Below are 19,497 nucleotides of genomic sequence, written 5' to 3'. Positions count from 1 at the left end.
CATGAAGTGACTTTCAGAGCAGTTATAGACATGATGTTTTGTGTTTATTATATTGAGGCGCCAGAGGCTGAAAACGCAGCAAGTGTCACGTTTGCTTCAGTATGTGTGTCATAAACTAAACTGCGTGTTTGCGCCATTCATTCACACAGAAACACGCAGAACATGCAGGATTCATATTTAAATGGTATTTTGCAATATTCACAGACACTAGTTTATATTGCGTTTTTATGTAAGTGTACCGACCTACTTTTGATTTATTCATCCAAAATTTGGCAAATTCTGTCACATTCCGTTTTATACAGTAAATTCCTTTTTTATGACTGGATTCCCTGATTTCATTGTGTTTTTTCCGCATCGCGGAAATCATAGGGCCCTATGTAGGGATGCTCTGGTCTGATACAGCATTGTCTCAACCAGTAGTGTAACACTGGTTGAACGTTTCTATAACAAATCTATGTTTTAATACCAGCAAAGTGACACAGTGTTACACTTTTTGGGGAAGGAATTCTACAAATGACTTGTAGTTTTTGCTCATTCAAATATTTTAACATCCGTTGTAAGTATAAATGATTTTAAACAGGTTTGTCGAAGGTACTTTTCAAGTATGAAAAAATGGTGCACCTTTATAGTCACTGCATATTTTCCTATCGTCCTTCGTCTTTGTTATAGTCCTACCTCCAAGTATTACGAGCATTGTCTAAGAGCCACAAAACACTTGTAAAGGATTACAGGAGTCGTACTCCCCCTTTAATTCCAATGTTATGTCGCTAGTGCCAAGTAAACAGGATATTTCTAATGGCAAGCTAATGGAAGCAGAGCAACAGCTGACTTCCTGCCATAATTGTTGTCTCCTTGTAATAGCTGTCAGCGGCTCAGCTGATGAAAGAGCAAATTAACCTGTCTATCTTCTCTTTTTATGTCTAATTTAGGACCCGATTATCAATAACCGCACAGATCTGCTGGAGGCAAAGTAAAAAGAACCTCCCAGAGCAGCGCTAGGTCCATTTTTCTTTCCACACACCTCTGGGGTCTTGGCCGGCACACCAATTGGCCACCAATGATCCACTACTTCTTTCTTCTTCCCCTTTGCACGATCGTTTTTAAGTGGAGCAGGATTAACTTGTACACCTGCAAGCATTGCCCAAACAGTTGCAATTATTGTCCGACCCAATACAAGGGGAGCAATTACCACGGGGCACCCTGTTGTCGCTCAGCGGGACCCTGCTCAGCCAGCTCTGTCGGTGGGAATGAGGAACCTGATTTAATCTTTGTGGACACTCTGCAGGCTCACAAGCACATCAGGCCAGCGCCGGGCCAGCCTACACGTAGCCGAAAAAAAAACACCTTAACCACCTCTCGCGGCCCTTTCCTAATAGTCTGCCACTCCTAAAGACAAGAGTTGAAACCACTAGTGACATTCTATTAGAGCAGGATATCCAAGCCTCCATTAGGGCAAATTGCTCTGTAATTCTTTTTGGTGTGTGTGCAGGTTGTGGCAGTGACTGTCCAGGGGGAGCCAGAGGGAATCGCTGCTCCGGCGGTGAGCGCGTTGGGGCCCGGGGCCCTAAGGATCAGCTGGGTGGCTCCGGCCAAACCGAACGGTATCGTCCGGGAGTACCGCATCAATCAGAGCGGCGTTGGAGTCATTCACACGCATAAAGATGGGGAGATGGCTTACAATATCACAGGTATTACAAATGCACTACCTTTCAAAAGTTTGGGGTCAGTAAGTTTTTTTTATTTGGCAAGTTTGCATTAAAAAGATCTGAAGTGACTAGTTAAACACATTGTTACAGAACAAAATGTTTCAAATATATATATATATATATATATAATTATAATATAATTATATAATTAATATTATTAATATAGTTCTATCTTTCTATAAAAAAAAATATAATTTTATTTTAATTTAATTTAATTTAATTTAATTTAGGACAAGAATAGAAATAATTTAAACATTTTATGTAGTGACTCATAAATATCCATAGATTTTGTGTCCCAAATATCTGTTTTCTAATATTTGTTGTTATACCATCTAATTACTTATGCTACAGTCCACAAACGTATTTTGAATATTTTGTACTGTAAAATTGATTAACAGTTTTGATATTAAGTTTTACCATCACAGGAATAAACTTCATTTTAAACAATATTAAAGTAAAAAAAAAAGTTAAAATTTAAATGAATAATATTTTATAATATTACAGTTTTTACTGTATTTCTGGTCAAATAAATGCAGCCTAGTTTTTGTTTTTTATATATAGTATATCCATAGATTTTGTAACACGAATATATGTTTTCTAATATGTGACCCCTGACCACAAAACCAGTCATAAAGGTCAATTTTCTGAAATTAAGATTTATACATCATCTGAAAGCTGAATAAATAAATAAGATTTCCACTGATGTATGGTTTGCTATGATAGGACAATATTTGGCCAAGATAAAACTATTTGAAAATCTGGAATCTGAGGGTGCAAAAAATCAAAATATTGAGAAAATCGCCTTTAAAGTTGCATTTTTCTAGTCAAAAATTAAGTTTTGATATATTTACGGTGGGAAATTCACAAAATATCTACACGGAACATGATCTTTACTTAATGTCCTAATGATTTTTGCCATAAAAGAAAAATTAATATTATTTTTGGCTATTGCTACAAATATACCTGTGCTACTTAAGACTGGTTTTGTGGTCCAGGGTCACATGTTTGTTGTTATACCATCTAATTACTTGCGTTACAATCCACAAATATCTTTAGAATATTTTGTACTGTAAAATGTATTACCATTAAAGAAAGGCTTGTATCTTAACAACACTCAGTGTTATGTTGAACTTTGACATTAGGAGGTATGGAAAGTACTGAATGCAGGAGAGAGAAATAAAGAGGAAAGTCAGAGAGTGGGTGATGAATCAGTTTAGCAGTGGAGAGCAGCCGCCCCCTACACGCTGCCCCATGCTGGCCCTGACGGCAGCAGCGGCGAGAGTAAGAGAGTGAGGATCCGCCGTGTCTCCTCCATGTGCCCTGCCTTTATTTATGCATGCTGTTTCTGGAAGCAATCTAATGACTGAATTTACACCTGATTCCCGCAATGAGCAGCCGGCCTGCCCATCACTCCTGAGGCCTCCGCTGATTTGTGGGGCTTCTTTTATCTGCCTGGGAGAGGAGCAGTGTTCCTGGCCCTGAGCCATCCGTCACCACCGCAAGGGTACGCGCGCGGCGCACTCCCACTTTCAGCGCCGCCCGACTCGGCAGCCCAGCACATGGCAATGGACAGCTGCACAACAGCCAGCACACACAGAGAGAGGGATTTAGATTAAGTGCTCACAAATATCGGTCCAAGGAAGATTTACATTTTTCTCTGAGCAGTATCTGTTTTATCTTTTTCTTTTTCTTTTTTTTGTTTGTTTTGTTTTGTTTTTTTACTCGTTTTTTTATCATTATTATTAATATCATAATATTGGTAACAGTCTACAATAAGGTGATATTTGTTAACATTAGTTAATGTATTAACTAATATGAGCAAACGATGAACTACATTTATTACCATATTTATTAATCTTTGCTAATGTAAGTTAATAAAAATACAGTTGTTTATTGTTTGTGTGTTAGTTCACAGTGCATTAGCTAATGTTAACAAACACAACTTGTGATTTTGATAATGTGTTAGTAAATGCTGAAATTAACATTAACTAAGATGAATAAATACTTTAGAAGTATTGTTTATTCTTACTACTAATGTAGTTAACTAATGTTAACTAATGAACCTTATTGTAAAGTGTTGCCATAATAATATAATAATAATCATCATCTTGATGATCAAATTTTACATTTTGTGCATAAAATCTTAATGTAGCCACAAATTATAATGTCTGTATTAATAATGTAATGTTTATAGGTTTTAGAGTTTTTTCTTATCAAAAATTGACACATGCATTAATGCAGTTTACATATAATTAATATGTAATGTCATTAAATTTAGTAAATTCATAAATATGGAACCATTTGGAAGCATTATTATATTATATTATTATTATTATATTATTATATTATAATGGAAATTATTATTAGTATTATTACAAAACAAATATTGACATATGCATTAATGCAGTTTATTATTTTAATTACTATATAATAAAATTAAACCAAATTCAGGTAAAATTCAGTTAATCATTTGGAGTTATTATTATTATTATTATTATTATTATTATTATTGCAAATTAAATATTGACATATGCATTAATGCAGGTTACATATAATTAATATGTAATGTAATTAAATTCAGTAAATTCAGATAAAATATGTAACCAATTGGAAGCATTATTATATTCTATTGTATTATATTGTATTAATAAAATGGATATTATTATTGTTACAAAACAAATATTGAAATATGCATTAATGCAGTTTAATTATATATATTATAATGACTATATAATAAAATTAAATTCACCAAATTCAGGTAAAATTCAGTTGTTATTATTAGTATTAGTATTATTACAATATGCATATGCATTTAATTAGTATATAATAAAATTGAATGTACAAAATTCTGCTAAACTTTTGAGGCATTTTTGTTGTTGTTGTTGTTGTTATTATTATTATTATTATTATTATTGCAAACCAAATATTGACATATCCATTCATGCGGTTTATTATTATAATTAGTGCATATTAAAAATTAAATTCACCAAATCCAGGTAAAATTCAGGTAATAATTTGAAGGCATTATTATTATTATTATTATTATTATTATTATTATCATCATCATCATCATCATTGTTGTTATTATTATTATTATTATTATTATTATTATTATTATTATTATTATTATTATTATTATTATTATTATTATTATTATTGTTAACCAAATACTGACATATGCATTAATGCAGTTTATTGTTATAATTAGTATATAATAAGATTAAATTTAACAAAATCAGGTCAAATTCAGGCAATCATTTGGTGGCACTATTATTATTATTGTTGTAGTTGTTGTTTAATGCTAATGATGATGATAATAATAATGATAATTAAACTTATTTTTCCATTTTATTTTCTCAGCAAATATTGATATGTGCAACTGCTGTTAATATAATAATTTATTATAATCAGTAGATAATCAGTTGGTGGCAGTAATAATAATAGCAGAGGTAATCTTAATAATTTGTTTATTAATTCATTTATTATGTATTCTTAATGAAATATGTATTTTGTTTCCTTTTGAAGCATGATTTTGAACAGGCTTCTGTTCAGATAGCACATTTATGTTGTAAGTGTCTGTCTCTACGGACCATACGAAACACACATTTCATGCAGAGAAAAAAAAGAGATTTCTCGCTCCAGCCTGTCGACACTATCACTGACATGATTATCAAACCTGAGTCGGGCATATCGTTTTGAGGAGCATCTGATCTCTTTCCAGTCAGGATTAATCTGAATGAATCGCATGCGGGGAGCCGCTCCTCTGAGAGCTAGCTGACTCTGGGAATGCTAACATCCCACAACGCCAAAAAGATTGACATCCTCACTTCCTGCGTTTGAACTCACGAACATCCAGAAGAAAACCATGTTCATTTATTTGAGTACCTTGTATGTTTTTGAGAGCATTCTGACTGTGTAGTCTGTGTAGTTTAAACACCTCTTAGGCAGAATCGCACTGAAAGCAAGCAATGTTTAAACAGCAGGTTTCCCATGTACACGGCCTCTCGGCTGCTGTTCTTTGTGAGGAATCTCCTGCCGTGTAGTTCCTGCTTTTCCTCTCAGAACACAAGCTCAGACCTCTCTGCCTTCAGCTTCAGCTTCAGCGGCGCTTAGCCACTGGCTGTCTGTCTGCACACTCCAGAGGGGCCGCTGGGAAGCAGCACATCTTTGTAAATAAGCTTGAAATCAGCAGGGACCTTCAAATGGCTGGAGCTCCTCTGCAACTCGCTGTCGACCAAAGATATTTGAGCGGTAAGGGGCTTTCGGAGTTCTCTCTGTTCCTCTGAAGGCCCTGAAGTTGGCAGCGAAGGAACGCACCAAACCAATCAGCCAGTCCTGGATCCTGGGGTGAGCGGGGAGGGAGGGGATCTGATGGCAGATTTGGCTGGCTGGCAGTGTGGCGTGTTTAAGACTTGGCTGGGGGTGATGGCAGGCGTAGGCGGACTCGCTGGCTGGGATGCGAGGTGGCGGCGATGCTGTTCAATCGCTGGCAGCGGCTGCAAATGCCTTTGCTCGGGGTTTCCTTTGTGGAGAGGCTCTAAAGCCGCGTTGAGACTTTCATGTCCCTCTGCGCGGAGCTGGTAAATCCTACCAGTGTTTTGTGGCGTGCGCCGACTCGACCGACCCGAGCGTCTGTGTTTCAGCGCCGACTGCTGCTGAGAAGCACCTCTGTGCTTCTTAAAACCTCCAAACTTCCTGCCCTCCCTCACTTGACATGATTAAACACGCGCACACACACACACCAAAGCACTCAAGCCTCCTGCTTGCTTTCGCTGTGGCAACAAAGCCGCCACTTTAAACAGCACATTAGAGTCAGTGGATTAGAGATTTAGCTGGTACCTATGAAACAACTAATACTAAAACTTTATTTTCGAAGCAAGTTGAATATGCCAGTTTACATCTGGCTGTACTATCAAAGACTGAAATTGACTGAGGTGGTGTGTGACGCGTGGAATTGAAAGTGATCACGTTCAAACATTTCTTTGCTGGCCTTTGTCGCTACAGGAGCTGTGCGCACGTTCACACGCGCTGTGAGAGCCGGTCCTTTCATATGACAGCACTCCTAGTGACAAAGACAGTTCCTGTCCACTTTGTTATTGTAATGAATGGAGACCAAATATATGAAAGGCATCAATAATTAAAGCATTATTAGTTTTAACTCATTGGGGGAAAATGCAGTGAGCGAGAAAAAAATGTTTAAAGTGGTTAAATGTTATATATAGATGTGTATATATATACATTACCAGTTTTTGAATAGTAAGATTTTTAATGTTTTTAAAGAATTCTCTTCTGCTTATCTAGCCTGCATTTATTTGATCCAAAATACAGCAAAAGCAGTAATATTGTGAAATATTTTTACTATTTAAAATAACTGCTTTCTATTTGTATGTATTTTAAAATGTAATTTATTTCTGTGATCAAAGCTAAATTTTCAGCATCATTACTCCAGTCTTCAGTGTCACATGATCCTTTAGAATTCGTTCTAATATGCTGATTTGCTTGTTGCAAGAAACATTTATTATTACTATTATTATTATTGTTAATATTTAAACAGTTAAGTACATTTTTTCAGGATTCTTTGATGAGTTGAAAGATCAGCATTTATATAAATTTAAAAATCTATTGTGACATTATACACTCTGCCATTCAAAAGTTTGGAGTTATTTTTTTGGGGGGAAAGAAATTATAGAAATTAGTACTTTTATTTGGCAAGGATGTTTTAAACTGATCAAAAGTGATGATAATGACATTTATAATGTTACAAGATTTTTATTTCAGATAAATGCTGTTCTTCTGAATTTTCTATTCATCAAAGACACCTGAAAAAAATCTACTTAGCTGTTTTCAACATAATAATAATAAGCAGCAAATCCGAATATTAGAATGATTTCTAAAGAATCATGTGACTGGATATTCATAAATATACATATTTAAAATCACAGGAATAAATTACATTTTAAAATATATTCAAATAGAAAACAGTTATTTAAATAGTAAAAATATTTAAAAATGTTACTGTTTTTGTTGTACTTTGACTCAAATAAGGCTCGGTGAGCAGAAGAGATTTAAAAAACATTAAAAATCTTAGTGTTCAAAAACTTTTGACTGGCAGTGCATATTCTCTCTTTTTTTAAAATAACAATAGTGTTATGAATGTCATCCTAACCTCATGGATTTAATATAATTTAGATTATTTAGATGGTATAATTAAAATTGTAGATTTATTTATTTATATATATCTGATGAAAAATTGCAGCATGGCCTGTGAGCTTTAAGCAATTGCATAACACATTTTTTAATATTTAAATGATCCAAAAATGCATTTTCATGTCAATGTGTAAATTGCTTGTTCAAATATGAGAGATTATACATGCCTGTCAGATAAAACTCTTTATATTGTATAGTCACTTCATCATTGCAAATTAGCTTCTGTTAAATTAACTATCAAATCCCCAAAGAATCTAAAATATGTATAGCTTTTCATTAACTGATGTGAATTATGGCTCTCAATTATAAAAATTATGTCGCAAGCCATGCGTTTAATTGGACATTTGTAAATGAATTAATAATTTATTAATATACAGTACTAGCATTTATATTTCTGTTTCCCACTAGAGAACAGAAGTGTAATGCTATAAGAGTGTTCTGAGCATAATAACATCATTTACGCAATTAAAAACTTAAAGACGTCATGTCATAATAAGCTCTCATGTAAGCGTACGAAGTCATTGGTTAGTTTTCAACCAGCACCACCATCACCCCGCGTTCTCTCTACCTGGCTTATCTGTCTCCCGTGTGCAGCTGCTGCTTTATCAGGGTTCAGCGAGGTCTGCCCATGTCCTGATAGAAGAGAAGAACCTCTGCCTCCTAAATTATGCGTGAGCGGGAGGAAACTGATCCTATAAAAGGCATCAGGGGTAGTCTCCTAGCTTGGCCGACACGTGGAGCCCACAGATCGCTTCATAATCCCCTCCAGACAGAAAAAAAACATTAAGTAATTGTAGACAGGAAGTGGGCACTTAATTATTTAGAGGTTTTATCAATGTGGCAGGTAAAGTGAGTAAGCATTGCAGGCCTTTTCTCATCAGGTCGCCACGTTCAGGGATCGCACCTGTCATCTTCTCGTATTCTCTAATGCAAACAGCAAATGGCAGCTTGTCAATAAAATACCTTTTTATATCATTTATTACCTCACACTTCCTCACGCTGCTGTACAGAGCAATTTGGATGACAGTTACGGCATTGTTTCACTTTGTGTTAGCCATGTGCTACAAATGGGCCGCTGTGTGCTTAGAGGGGTTAGAGCTAAAATGATTGATTTTTTTAAACTCCTGTTTATTTATATATTTATTTATATGCCGTTTTGATTAAAGGTGCATATGTCTTTAATAGGCTAAGAGTGCCCCCTTCAGTTTGAATGAGAATTCAAAGTCTTACTGAGGGTGATTTCATTAAAATAATTTTATAAGTCATATAAATGTTGTTGTTGTTGTTGTTGTTGTTGTTTTTAATATTTCTAATTATTTAATGTCTCCTTTCCTACGTATAATAATAGTAATAAAATAGAATATAAATGCTTTTACTAATATTATTTCTAAAGCTAACCTCCTTAAGATTTGATCTCTAAATTAGGTTGGATTTATGCCATGCAAATGCCTTCGGCCTCTCTGAACACTAATGCTATAATAACTTACCCCTCAACACTATAATAACCTAGCCCTTCTAGAATACACACCTGGACATGTTTTGCATGGCGATGTGTGAAGTGAAGCTTTAAAGGCAGTATTCAGCGGTTGTCCCTTGTGTTTAGTATGCTCAACAGAATTCTTTACTTAACCCAAACACAGCTCAACGTTCTGAAAACATTGATCTGTGTTTGGGTTAAATGAGAGAGGCCGTCAGGCATACTAAGCAGGAGCGCGGGTGCACGCGTTCCTCCAGATGTGGAAGCAGTGCTCCACGGACACGGGCATGGCTTTACGGGGTGCGCAGAGTTCAGGATTAGAGCGAGATTTAAAGTGCTTCGGGATTAGGACCAGATTTAGAGTTCTGACTGCTGAAGCTGCATCTTTGTCACAGGTGCTGTGATAGACACCAAATTACTCACACTTTATTTATTTACTTACAGTATTTCTCATTTTAATACGGTATTATTTATAAAAATTTAATTTTTATTTTTATTTATTTATAATTACAATAGCACACACTGTTTTTTAATGAAACAAAAGGCTTTTGTTGATTCTATTATTTATACATTTAGCTGTTCATTACTCCATTGGCGTTAATATTACATTTAACAGTCCAAGAATATTCATTCCAGAAAATATATAAATGTATATGTTGATAACACGTTACAATAAAGTTTATTAGTTAACATGAGCTAAAAATGAACAGTACTTCTACAGCATTTAATTTTAGCATTTACTAATGCATTATTAAAATCACAAGTTGTGTTTGATAACATTAGTTAATGCACTGTGAACTAACATGAACAAACAATGAATGGCTATTTTTATTAACTAACATTAACGAAGATTAATAAATAGTGTAATGTTTTGTTCATTGTTCTTTTATGTTAGTTAATAAATTAACTAGTGTTAACAAATGACACCTTATTGTAAAGTGTTACTGACTTGTTATATATTTAGCAGCTGAATTACTAGTTTTAATAGTATTTTTAGATTTTTAGATGAATTATATGTGTGAAAAATATAAGTATTAAATATGATACATTATATTCACATTTAATATTATTTAAATTTTACAGGGTCTCTCTATTAAAAGAGATTGCAATATCATATAATAACAATAATATTTTGAAATGATTAAAAATAACCCAGCGCTGGGTGAAATATGGACAAACCCAGTGACTGTTTTTTTTTTTTTTTTTTTTTTTTTTTTTTACTCAGCCGTTGTAATGTTTAGCCCAACCTTCTGGGTAGTTTTATTTAACTTAACTATTGCTTAAAAACGACTATATTTCTTGCTTAAATTGAACCAAAAATAGGTTGGAAATTAACAAGTATTAGTTGAATAAATAATAATTAAACTCAACTATTTAACTGTTTAACTCAACTATTGTTTAAAAATGATTATGTTTCTTGCTTAAAATGAACCCAAAATGTTTTAATATGTGCAATAAATTAACATTTATTGTAAGCTGAATCAATAATAATTAAATATTTTTTTTAATTGCTTGTTCATAAATGTTCACCTTTTGATTATTGCTGATGCCTCTAATAATTATATTCCTGATTTTTAATTTTAAACCTGTTTTGGGTTAATTTTAAGCCAGTCATATATTAATTTTAAGCAATAACTAAGTTAAAACTATCCAGAAGGTTGGGTTAAAAATTTAACACAACCGCTGTGTCAAAACAACCCAGTCACTGAGTTTGTCCATATTTCACCTAGTGATTGGGTTGTTTTGACCCAGTGGTTGGATTAAATATTTAACCCAACCACCTGGGTAGTTTGATTTAACTCAACTATTGCTTAAAATGACTGTATGTCTTGTTTAAAACAAATCCAAATTAGGTTGGAAATTAATATGTATTAATATGTTCAATAAATTAACATTTATTAATACGCTGAATAAATAAGAATTAAGTAATACACATTTTTTAGATTGCTAGATAACAAATGTTCACCTTTTGATTAATACTGATGTCTCTAATAATTATGTGTCTGATTTTTAATTTACAACCTATTTTGAGTTAATTTTAAACCAGCCGTATAGTCATTTAAATGAAATATCCATTTAAATAAAACTAGCCAGAAGATAGGGTTGGGTTGGGTCCTGTGATGACTCAACAATGGGTTAAATGTTTAACCCAGCCTTCTGGATAATTTCGTTTAGCTCAACTGTTGCCTAAAATTACTGTATTTCTTGTTTGAAATGAACCCAAAATAGGTTGAAAATTAACATTGAGCATTTATTAATAAGTTGAATCAATGTTCACCTTTTGATTATTACTGATGCCTCTAATAATATTTGTCTGATTTTTAATTTACAACCTATTTTGGGTTCATTTTAACCCAGCCTTATAGTACTTTTTAAACAATAATTGAGTTAACTGGCCAGAAGATTGGGTTAAACATTTAACCCAACCGCTGCGTCAAAACAACCCAGTCGCTGGGTTTGTCCATATTTCTCCCAGAGCTGGGTTGTTTTCAACTCAGCATTTTTAGAGTGTATGGTTAATAATAAATTCATTAGCACCTATGGATATTGAGAAGGTGTTTGTTAGGTGTGGTGTTTAAAGGCAATATGTCTGTTGACTGTTTTTGCAGGTCTGGAGCCTCACGCCAACTACAGCTTCATTGTTGTTGCATGCACTGCAGCTGGTTGCGGAGCAAGTCAGCCATCTATGGGCCACACGCTGGAAGATGCACCAGCAGGTTAATGCACAGGCACATACACACACTCACACTCACTCTAATATATCATCTCATAATTGAATTATTTTGATTTTGAATGCATAATCACACAATCAGAGCTTTATTTATCCCTATTCTAAAAGTATAAAAATGATAAATCATTCTGGCCTTCTTTCAACACTTATCCTATCATTTTTTCTCTCTCTAGATGTGTGGGCAGTGCCCAGGCATATACAGGTGAACTCCTCAGCGGTGGAGCTTCACTGGAGCCAGCCGCTCAAAGCCAACGGCCTGCTTTCTCGGTATCGGCTGCTGCGTGACGGAGTGGTCGTCTTCACCGGTGACGGAGGAAAGATGAGCTACACAGACACTGGCCTTCAGCCCAACACCAGGTTCTATCTGTCAGCCATCTTTAACAAGCCATTAGCACTTGATTATCGATGACATCTAATCCTATGTGTGTCTTAAAGAATCCTGGGACTCTACAATAACAGAGCTCTTCAGTAACAGAGCTGCTCTGATACCAAATCATTAAAAGTTTTTAAGAGGAGTGAGCAGGGAGGCTAGCTAATGAGCAGCAGCGTTGGCTTGAAAAAGCGCATTGATCGCGTTCCCCTTGTGACTCAGGATAGGACAGCAACAAAACTTTTCTGCCGTTGATTGATAGCGAGACTGAGACTGTTATAGGAGTTTTGGTAACACTTTACAACAAGGTGTCATTTGTCAACAATGTATTAACTGACATGAACAAACAATGAACAATACATTTATTACAGTATTTATTTATCTTTATTAATGTTAGGTAATAAAAATACAGTCATTCATTGTTTGTTCATGTTAGCTCACAGTGCATTAACTAATGATAACAAACGCAACTTGTGATTTTATTAATGTGTTAAATGCTGAAAGTAACATTAACTAAGATTATTAAATTATATAGAAGTACTGTTCATTCTTAGTTCATGTTAACTAATGAACCTTATTGTAAAGTGTTTAGGATTTTAGGATATTTTTAGGATTTCTAGCATACGTTTATTAATAATTCACTATTATTACATAATTGAAAAAAATAAAACTCTCTCTCTCTCTCTCTCTGTGTATACTATCTCTGTATATATATATATATATATATATATATATATATATATATTAGTATGTAATAGTATATATTTAATACATTATATATTACAGTTATATATATTATATGGTTATTATAATATTATAATACAATATATCATTATTTGATAAAATTTTAAAGTAGAACATAGTAATTAAAGTATATAAATAGTAGTATACACTACCATTCAAATGTTTTTTAACAGTAAAATTTTTAATGCTTTTAAAAGAAGACCCTTCTGCTCACCAAGCCTGCATTTATTTGATCCAAAATACAGAAAAAGCGGTAATATTATAAAAAATATTTTTACTATTTACAATAACTGTTTTCTGTTTGAATATATTTTAAAATGTAATTTATTTCTGTGATCAAAGCTAAATTTTCAGCATCATTACTCCAGTCTTCAGTGTCACATGATCCTTCATAAATCATTCTAATATGCTGATTTGCTGTTCAAGACATTTTTATTAATATTATTATCAATATTTAAAACAGTTGAGTACTTTTCTTTCAGGATTCTTTGATGAGTAGAAAGATCCAATAATAATAATAATAAATGTTTTTTTTATTTTTAGCAGGAAATTATAGAAATTAATGCTTTTATTTTGCGAGGATGCTTTAAATTGATCAAAAGTGATGATAAAGACATGTATAATGTTACAAAATATTTCTATTTCAGATAAATGCAGTTCTTCTGACCTTTTTATTTATCAAGAAACCTCATAATAATAGTAATAAAGCCAATGTTTTTTGACCAACAAATCAGAATATTAGAATGATTTCTGAAGGAGCGTGTGACTGGAGTTATGATGCTAAAACTTCAGCTATTAAATCACAGGAATAAATTACATTTTAAACTATATTCAAATAGATAACAGTTATTTTAAATAGTAGAAATATTTCAGAATTTTACTATTTTTGCTGTACTTTAGATCAAATAAATGCAGGCTTGGTGAGCAGAAGAGACTTCTTTAAAAAAAAAAAAAAAAAAATCTTACTAACGAATAAGTATTTTGTATTGTAAATACATTAGTAAATACAGTTTGAGAAAAAAAAATCTTGATGTTGTCGAAATTTAGCTGTTTTGTCACTGCCTCGTTATTCATGAATATATTTGGTCTTAGCATCTGTGAAATCTGTTGGTTGGCTGTAATCAAAAAATGCACACAGGGACGCTGTGTGTGCAAAATAATTGGTTAGTTTGTGCAATATGTTGTGTAAATATTTGCACTGGTTCAGTCTCATAAGCTGCTTAAGATACAGGATAAATCTGTTTGTTTCATTATTTTACAATCAGTGATTCGTAGATTGTTCGCTGCATTCTCTCACGTGTATATATATAGAGAGAGAGAAAAGCAGAGTATGTGTGTGTGTGTTTAAACCTTTTTCAACATGCAAATCTATATCTTCCACACTGATTTGAACTGTCAAAACCATGTGTCTTCTGATTGGACAGGTCATTCGGTCACCTGACCTCCCTCTCATTGTCCCTCCACTGCTTGTGTTTATACTGTAGCTCGGGGATAGCCATGACGTTTAATTTGCCGTAATTCCAGATGACCTGCCAAAAGGCATTCCCTTCTCTCGTGCTCTTCCCTTTCCCTTTCTTCTTCCAATTTAGCCCTGTAAGGAGCGTTACAGCGGCAGACGAGGGGTTCATTATCCGGAGAGGCTATAGGCTGATGTGGGAAACAGTTAAGCAGGGGGCTGGGGGTGGGGGGTGTTCTGCCTGCACTCCTGCTCATCGATTATTTATGACAATGTTGATTAGCTGTCACTTACCTCACCATCGTAGAAAGTCTCTCTGACGAGTGAAATATTAACCTTTCTCCCTCTGGGGAAACAGGTTAGCCGCTCGCCACCTCCTTTGATGCGCCACATCATGTTTATTTGAGTTGAAGTATGCAACGTACACAATGGCCACGTTGGTATGCGCAGCTGTTCTCTGGCCAGACTCTTCACGTGTTCTCTGATTAATATCGCTAATGCTTTTATTACACATGATGAGCACGGTATATAATAACTGATGTGACTATTTTAAAGGGATAGTGCTGGAACAATAGTTAATGTGGAGGTATTAATGGCTGGCTATGGAGTTTATGGCAAATTAAAAGCCTTTAATGTTGAACATGACCCACATACATTGCTAATGCACACCTTTGCACTGACACCCATCTCTGTTTAAAAGGCAAATCTATCTTGTGAAGTCATGTATGTCTTAAAAGAGCCTTCCGCAGAGTGTTTTTATAACCCACATCAAGCGTTAATACATGCGAGTACACACACACCCACACACACACACTTCCCTTTCTATTCATATGCATGTCCGTTCAGAGCATCTGTCACGCCTGTCACAGATCACAGTGGAGGGGCTGATCAGCATTGCATTAACAATGTCATCTGTTAAATAGTATCACACCATATCGATCCAGCGGGGACTTTTCCAATGAATCAAGTATAATGTAAAAGCAGAATTATAAGAAGGCTTAGTCATCTGAGCCGTTTCTTTTCTCCGTTTATATAAGAAATAAAATGGTACATTTCATGAGGCTCAGTAGTTGAGTAGTCGTAAGTTCATTCATTCATTCATTCAGTCTGGTGAAACCCTCTTTGAAAAGTTATTTGAAATTAATTTTTTTTTAAATACTGCCAGTTTATTTTGTGATAGTGACCATTTGTCTTTACAGTTACTAATTTTTGGTCACATTCGTATTATTTATTTAACATTTTGCTTGCAGAAAAGGTTTGTCCACTGTCTGTTATTAATAGTGATATATAAAATGTGTTAATGCTTTTTGTTTGTCAGTGCAATGAATAGATTTAATTATCATTAATATACTATTATAGATTTTGTTAATTTTTTTATTCAATTTTATTCAGGGTTTTTTTCTTTGTTGTTTTTATTTTAAAGGAGAAGTCCACTTCTGGAACAAAAATTTACAGATAATTTACTCACCCCCTTGTCATCCAATGACAATTTGTTTCGAAAATGACAGATCGTTTTGCTAGATAAGACCCTTCTTCCTCGGCTGGGATCGTTTAGAGCCATTTGAAGCTGCATTTAAACTGTATTTTGGACGTTCAAACTTGGGAGCACCATTGAGGTCCACTATTTGGAGAAAAATTCGGGAATGTTTTCCTCAAAAAATGTAATTTCTTATCGACTGAAAAAAGAAAGACTTGGATCTTGGATTCTTGGACTTCTTTAATATGTTAATTTTAAAAAAATGTAATTTTGTTGTGTTTTTTTAGATTTTTTTCAATATTTCTATATAGTTTTTATTAATTTTTATTTAGTTTTAGTTATTTAGTTATTTTAGTACTTCAGCTCTAAATGAAAATGACAAATGTTGCTTTGACAAGTAGCTGTAACAAAAAATTATAAGTGTAATTAAAAAATAAAAAGTTTTCTGTTTATTTCAGGAAATCATTAATGTTAATTTTTTTTATATTATTTTTTTTTTAATTGTTAATGATAAAAAACCCTGGCAGTGAATCTATGTAACTTGAACCCTTAGCAAATTCGGTGTGGGGAAATCTTTTTTCTTTTAATGGAAAATGTCATGGTTAAAAAAAACATAAATAAACAAGTCACCAAGTTGATTTGTTTTTATATAAAAAAAAAAAATTCAAATGTAAAAAAAAAAAAAAAAAGATTATTTTGGATGTATATCAGGTACAGTACATGCCAAATTTTTCAAGGAAAAAAAATTTAATGCTGTAAAATATACAGTACATTGGTACTGTTGGTACTACATTACTATAATATTGAAGGTTTAAAATTAACTGATTCATATACAAACACTTGTACAAACACTCAAAAAAGTTTTTCTAATAATAAAGTTACAATTACATAATTATATTTCTACTCCAGTTTGTTTTTTGAATTATAAATATTTAAATGATGGCTTTTGGATTTGTTCAAACATAAATTAAACACTGAAGAACAGTACAAATTATAATATGTTATATGGTGCACATATGCTCCTCTCTATAGTTAATTTTTCTAACTGACATTGTGACGTTGTTTACAAGCTGATATTTTGACGTATTTTGATGTTTGAAACACTGATTGAGTGATTACATGAGACAGGATACAGATTTCAGTAAGTTGTACTCTTTATTTTAACATACCTTCGGAAGTTTATTCATGTTTATTTAATGCTGAAACTGGTATTAAAGTGGAGGAGACGATCGGTTCAGACACACTTCTTTTGAACTGAAGCACCACAGCGATCTGTCACTCAACATTAAACAATATTAATAAACAGAATATGAAATCTGAGACTTTGTTTTATATAAAAAGTAACAAAAGCACAAAGCTTATTACTATTTATTGAATGGGAGGTGCGCTTCCGTTCCATTCATTAACTAAAAACAGGCTAGACTAATTGAAAAGAATCAAGATTGTTTTATAAAAATAAGAATTGATTAAAATAAATGTTTTATTTTTTTTTACCCAGCCCTAATAAATAATTCGTAAAGAAATAACCTTGCTGCTATTTAATACTATAATTTCAACTTCACAGTGTGTTTTTTAATAAAATGTATTTTTGTTTGTTTTTTTCTTTGTAACGTCAGCTGTAACTGCTGTATGTTTGTCAAAAATTACTCTATATGACATCATTCTGAACTAGCAGCGTGAGTAACTATTTTTAGCTTGCATTCATGATTTTAAATAACATTTGGTTTGTTACGCCGACGTTCACGCCTCAATTCTGAGGACTCTGATGAAAGACGCACATCCTCAAACAAAACTGCGCTTGCTGTGAAAGACATGGCTTAATGGCAGAATCAATGCATCCGCCTCTCTCGCAGACGATGAATAATTAAACGCAGCGTCGACTCCCACCTGAAATGGAGAATCGCTGAAACGGAGGCAAATTTAACTTCTGTGACAGGAGACTTTTAAGCTAATAGCATAATTTAGTTTCGCAGTTGACTTATTTATCTCCTATCCGTCTTTGCTTCACAGATATGTGTACGAGTTGGAGGCCAGCACCGGCGGCGGGAGCAGTCTCAGTGATAGATACGTCATTCAGACCCCCGTCTCCTCCCCGGAAAGGATTCCTCCTCCGTATAATGTCAGCCTCCATGGTCCTCGCTCCGTCTTTGTTGCCTGGTCACCCCCAGGTAATGTTTACAACCTAATGCACTATGCAGCCTCTCTATTTAGCACTCACGCAAGGCTGATTTATCCCTGCTCGGGCCTGCGAGAGTGACGGCACGCGGGCAGGGATTTACGAGTGGCGTTGTGTGTAATTTACCAGGGTCCCAACATGGTCGTGGTGTACATGCATCAGTGCGGGCCGGACGTAGATGGGTCCCACCAATCAATTAACATTCAAACCTAAGTGACAGCTTTTCCTACCTCTAGTGTGATTTAGGGGAGAGTTGTTTGAGATGCGCTCGCCCTTCACCTGCACGTGTTCTGCCATCACTGTCCAATCGTGTCCCATTCATTCTCTCTTTCTCCGCTGTTGCTGTGGAGTTGAAGTGAAGTTCAGGTATTAGATGGGGTGTACCAATGCTGATCACGTGCATGTTGTTCAAAATAATATATTTATATATATAAGGGGTGTTTCCTCCGAAGAGGCAAGGAAGGCAGATCCTCTTCAAAATATTGGATGAGAAAAAAAATCGTAGTACATAGTTTTTCTAAAAAAACATTTTCCAGCAGCAAAACATTGTCCAACAGGTAAAGTTACAACAGGAATCCACGTCTGTCTCGCCTCCTCTGAGCCCATTGATGTTTAACAGACCCCCTAAAGCTGCAGTGAGTTTGGTAGGGGGTAATTGAGAACGAATGGAGAAAAGTCACATGAAAGGAGGCAATGCCTCCTGATTGGATATGACTGGTTATGTTCGGCTGTGATTGGTTCATGCCATAAAGGGGCTGTTTACACCTGGTCACTTCATGCGTTTTTTGTAAATGCCCACCAAAACGCTTTTGAGACGTATTAAAATCCGATCGCCAAAACCACTTCAGGAGGTGGTCTGGGCCGCAAATAAATTCAGTGCACATAGACAGAAGTAGTTTAAGTCTTTGGTTTTTTAATTGTGATGATTTTGGCTCACATTTTTACAAAAACCCACCAATTCACTATCTCAACAAATTGGAATACTTCATAAGACCAATAAAAGAAAACATTGTTAGTGAATTGTTGGCCTTCCGGAAAGTATGTTCATTTACTGTATATGTACTCAATACTTGGTAGGGGCTCCTTTTGCTTTAATTACTGCCTCAGTTTGGCGTGGCATGAAGGTGATCAGTCTGTGGCACTGCTGAGGTGC

At 34.3% G+C, this 19,497-nt stretch overlaps 1 protein-coding gene across 1 annotated transcript in view; it reads left to right on the top strand.

The window, feature by feature from the left end:
* Positions 1-19,497, top strand: part of ush2a (Usher syndrome 2A (autosomal recessive, mild)) — a 269,523-nt gene that overhangs the window by 211,653 nt on the left and 38,373 nt on the right. Inside the window, exons 55-58 of the mRNA XM_051132845.1 lie at positions 1,490-1,688; positions 12,000-12,107; positions 12,295-12,478; positions 18,179-18,336. Coding sequence (XP_050988802.1) covers positions 1,490-1,688; positions 12,000-12,107; positions 12,295-12,478; positions 18,179-18,336 — 649 coding nt within the window. The remainder of the gene's footprint in view (positions 1-1,489; positions 1,689-11,999; positions 12,108-12,294; positions 12,479-18,178; positions 18,337-19,497) is intronic.

Source organism: Labeo rohita, chromosome 17 (assembly GCF_022985175.1).
Source record: "Labeo rohita strain BAU-BD-2019 chromosome 17, IGBB_LRoh.1.0, whole genome shotgun sequence".
Classification (NCBI taxonomy): Eukaryota; Metazoa; Chordata; class Actinopteri; order Cypriniformes; family Cyprinidae; genus Labeo; species Labeo rohita.
The sequence above is the reverse complement of the archived record's forward strand: the minus strand, read 5'-3'. Positions and strand labels throughout refer to the sequence as shown.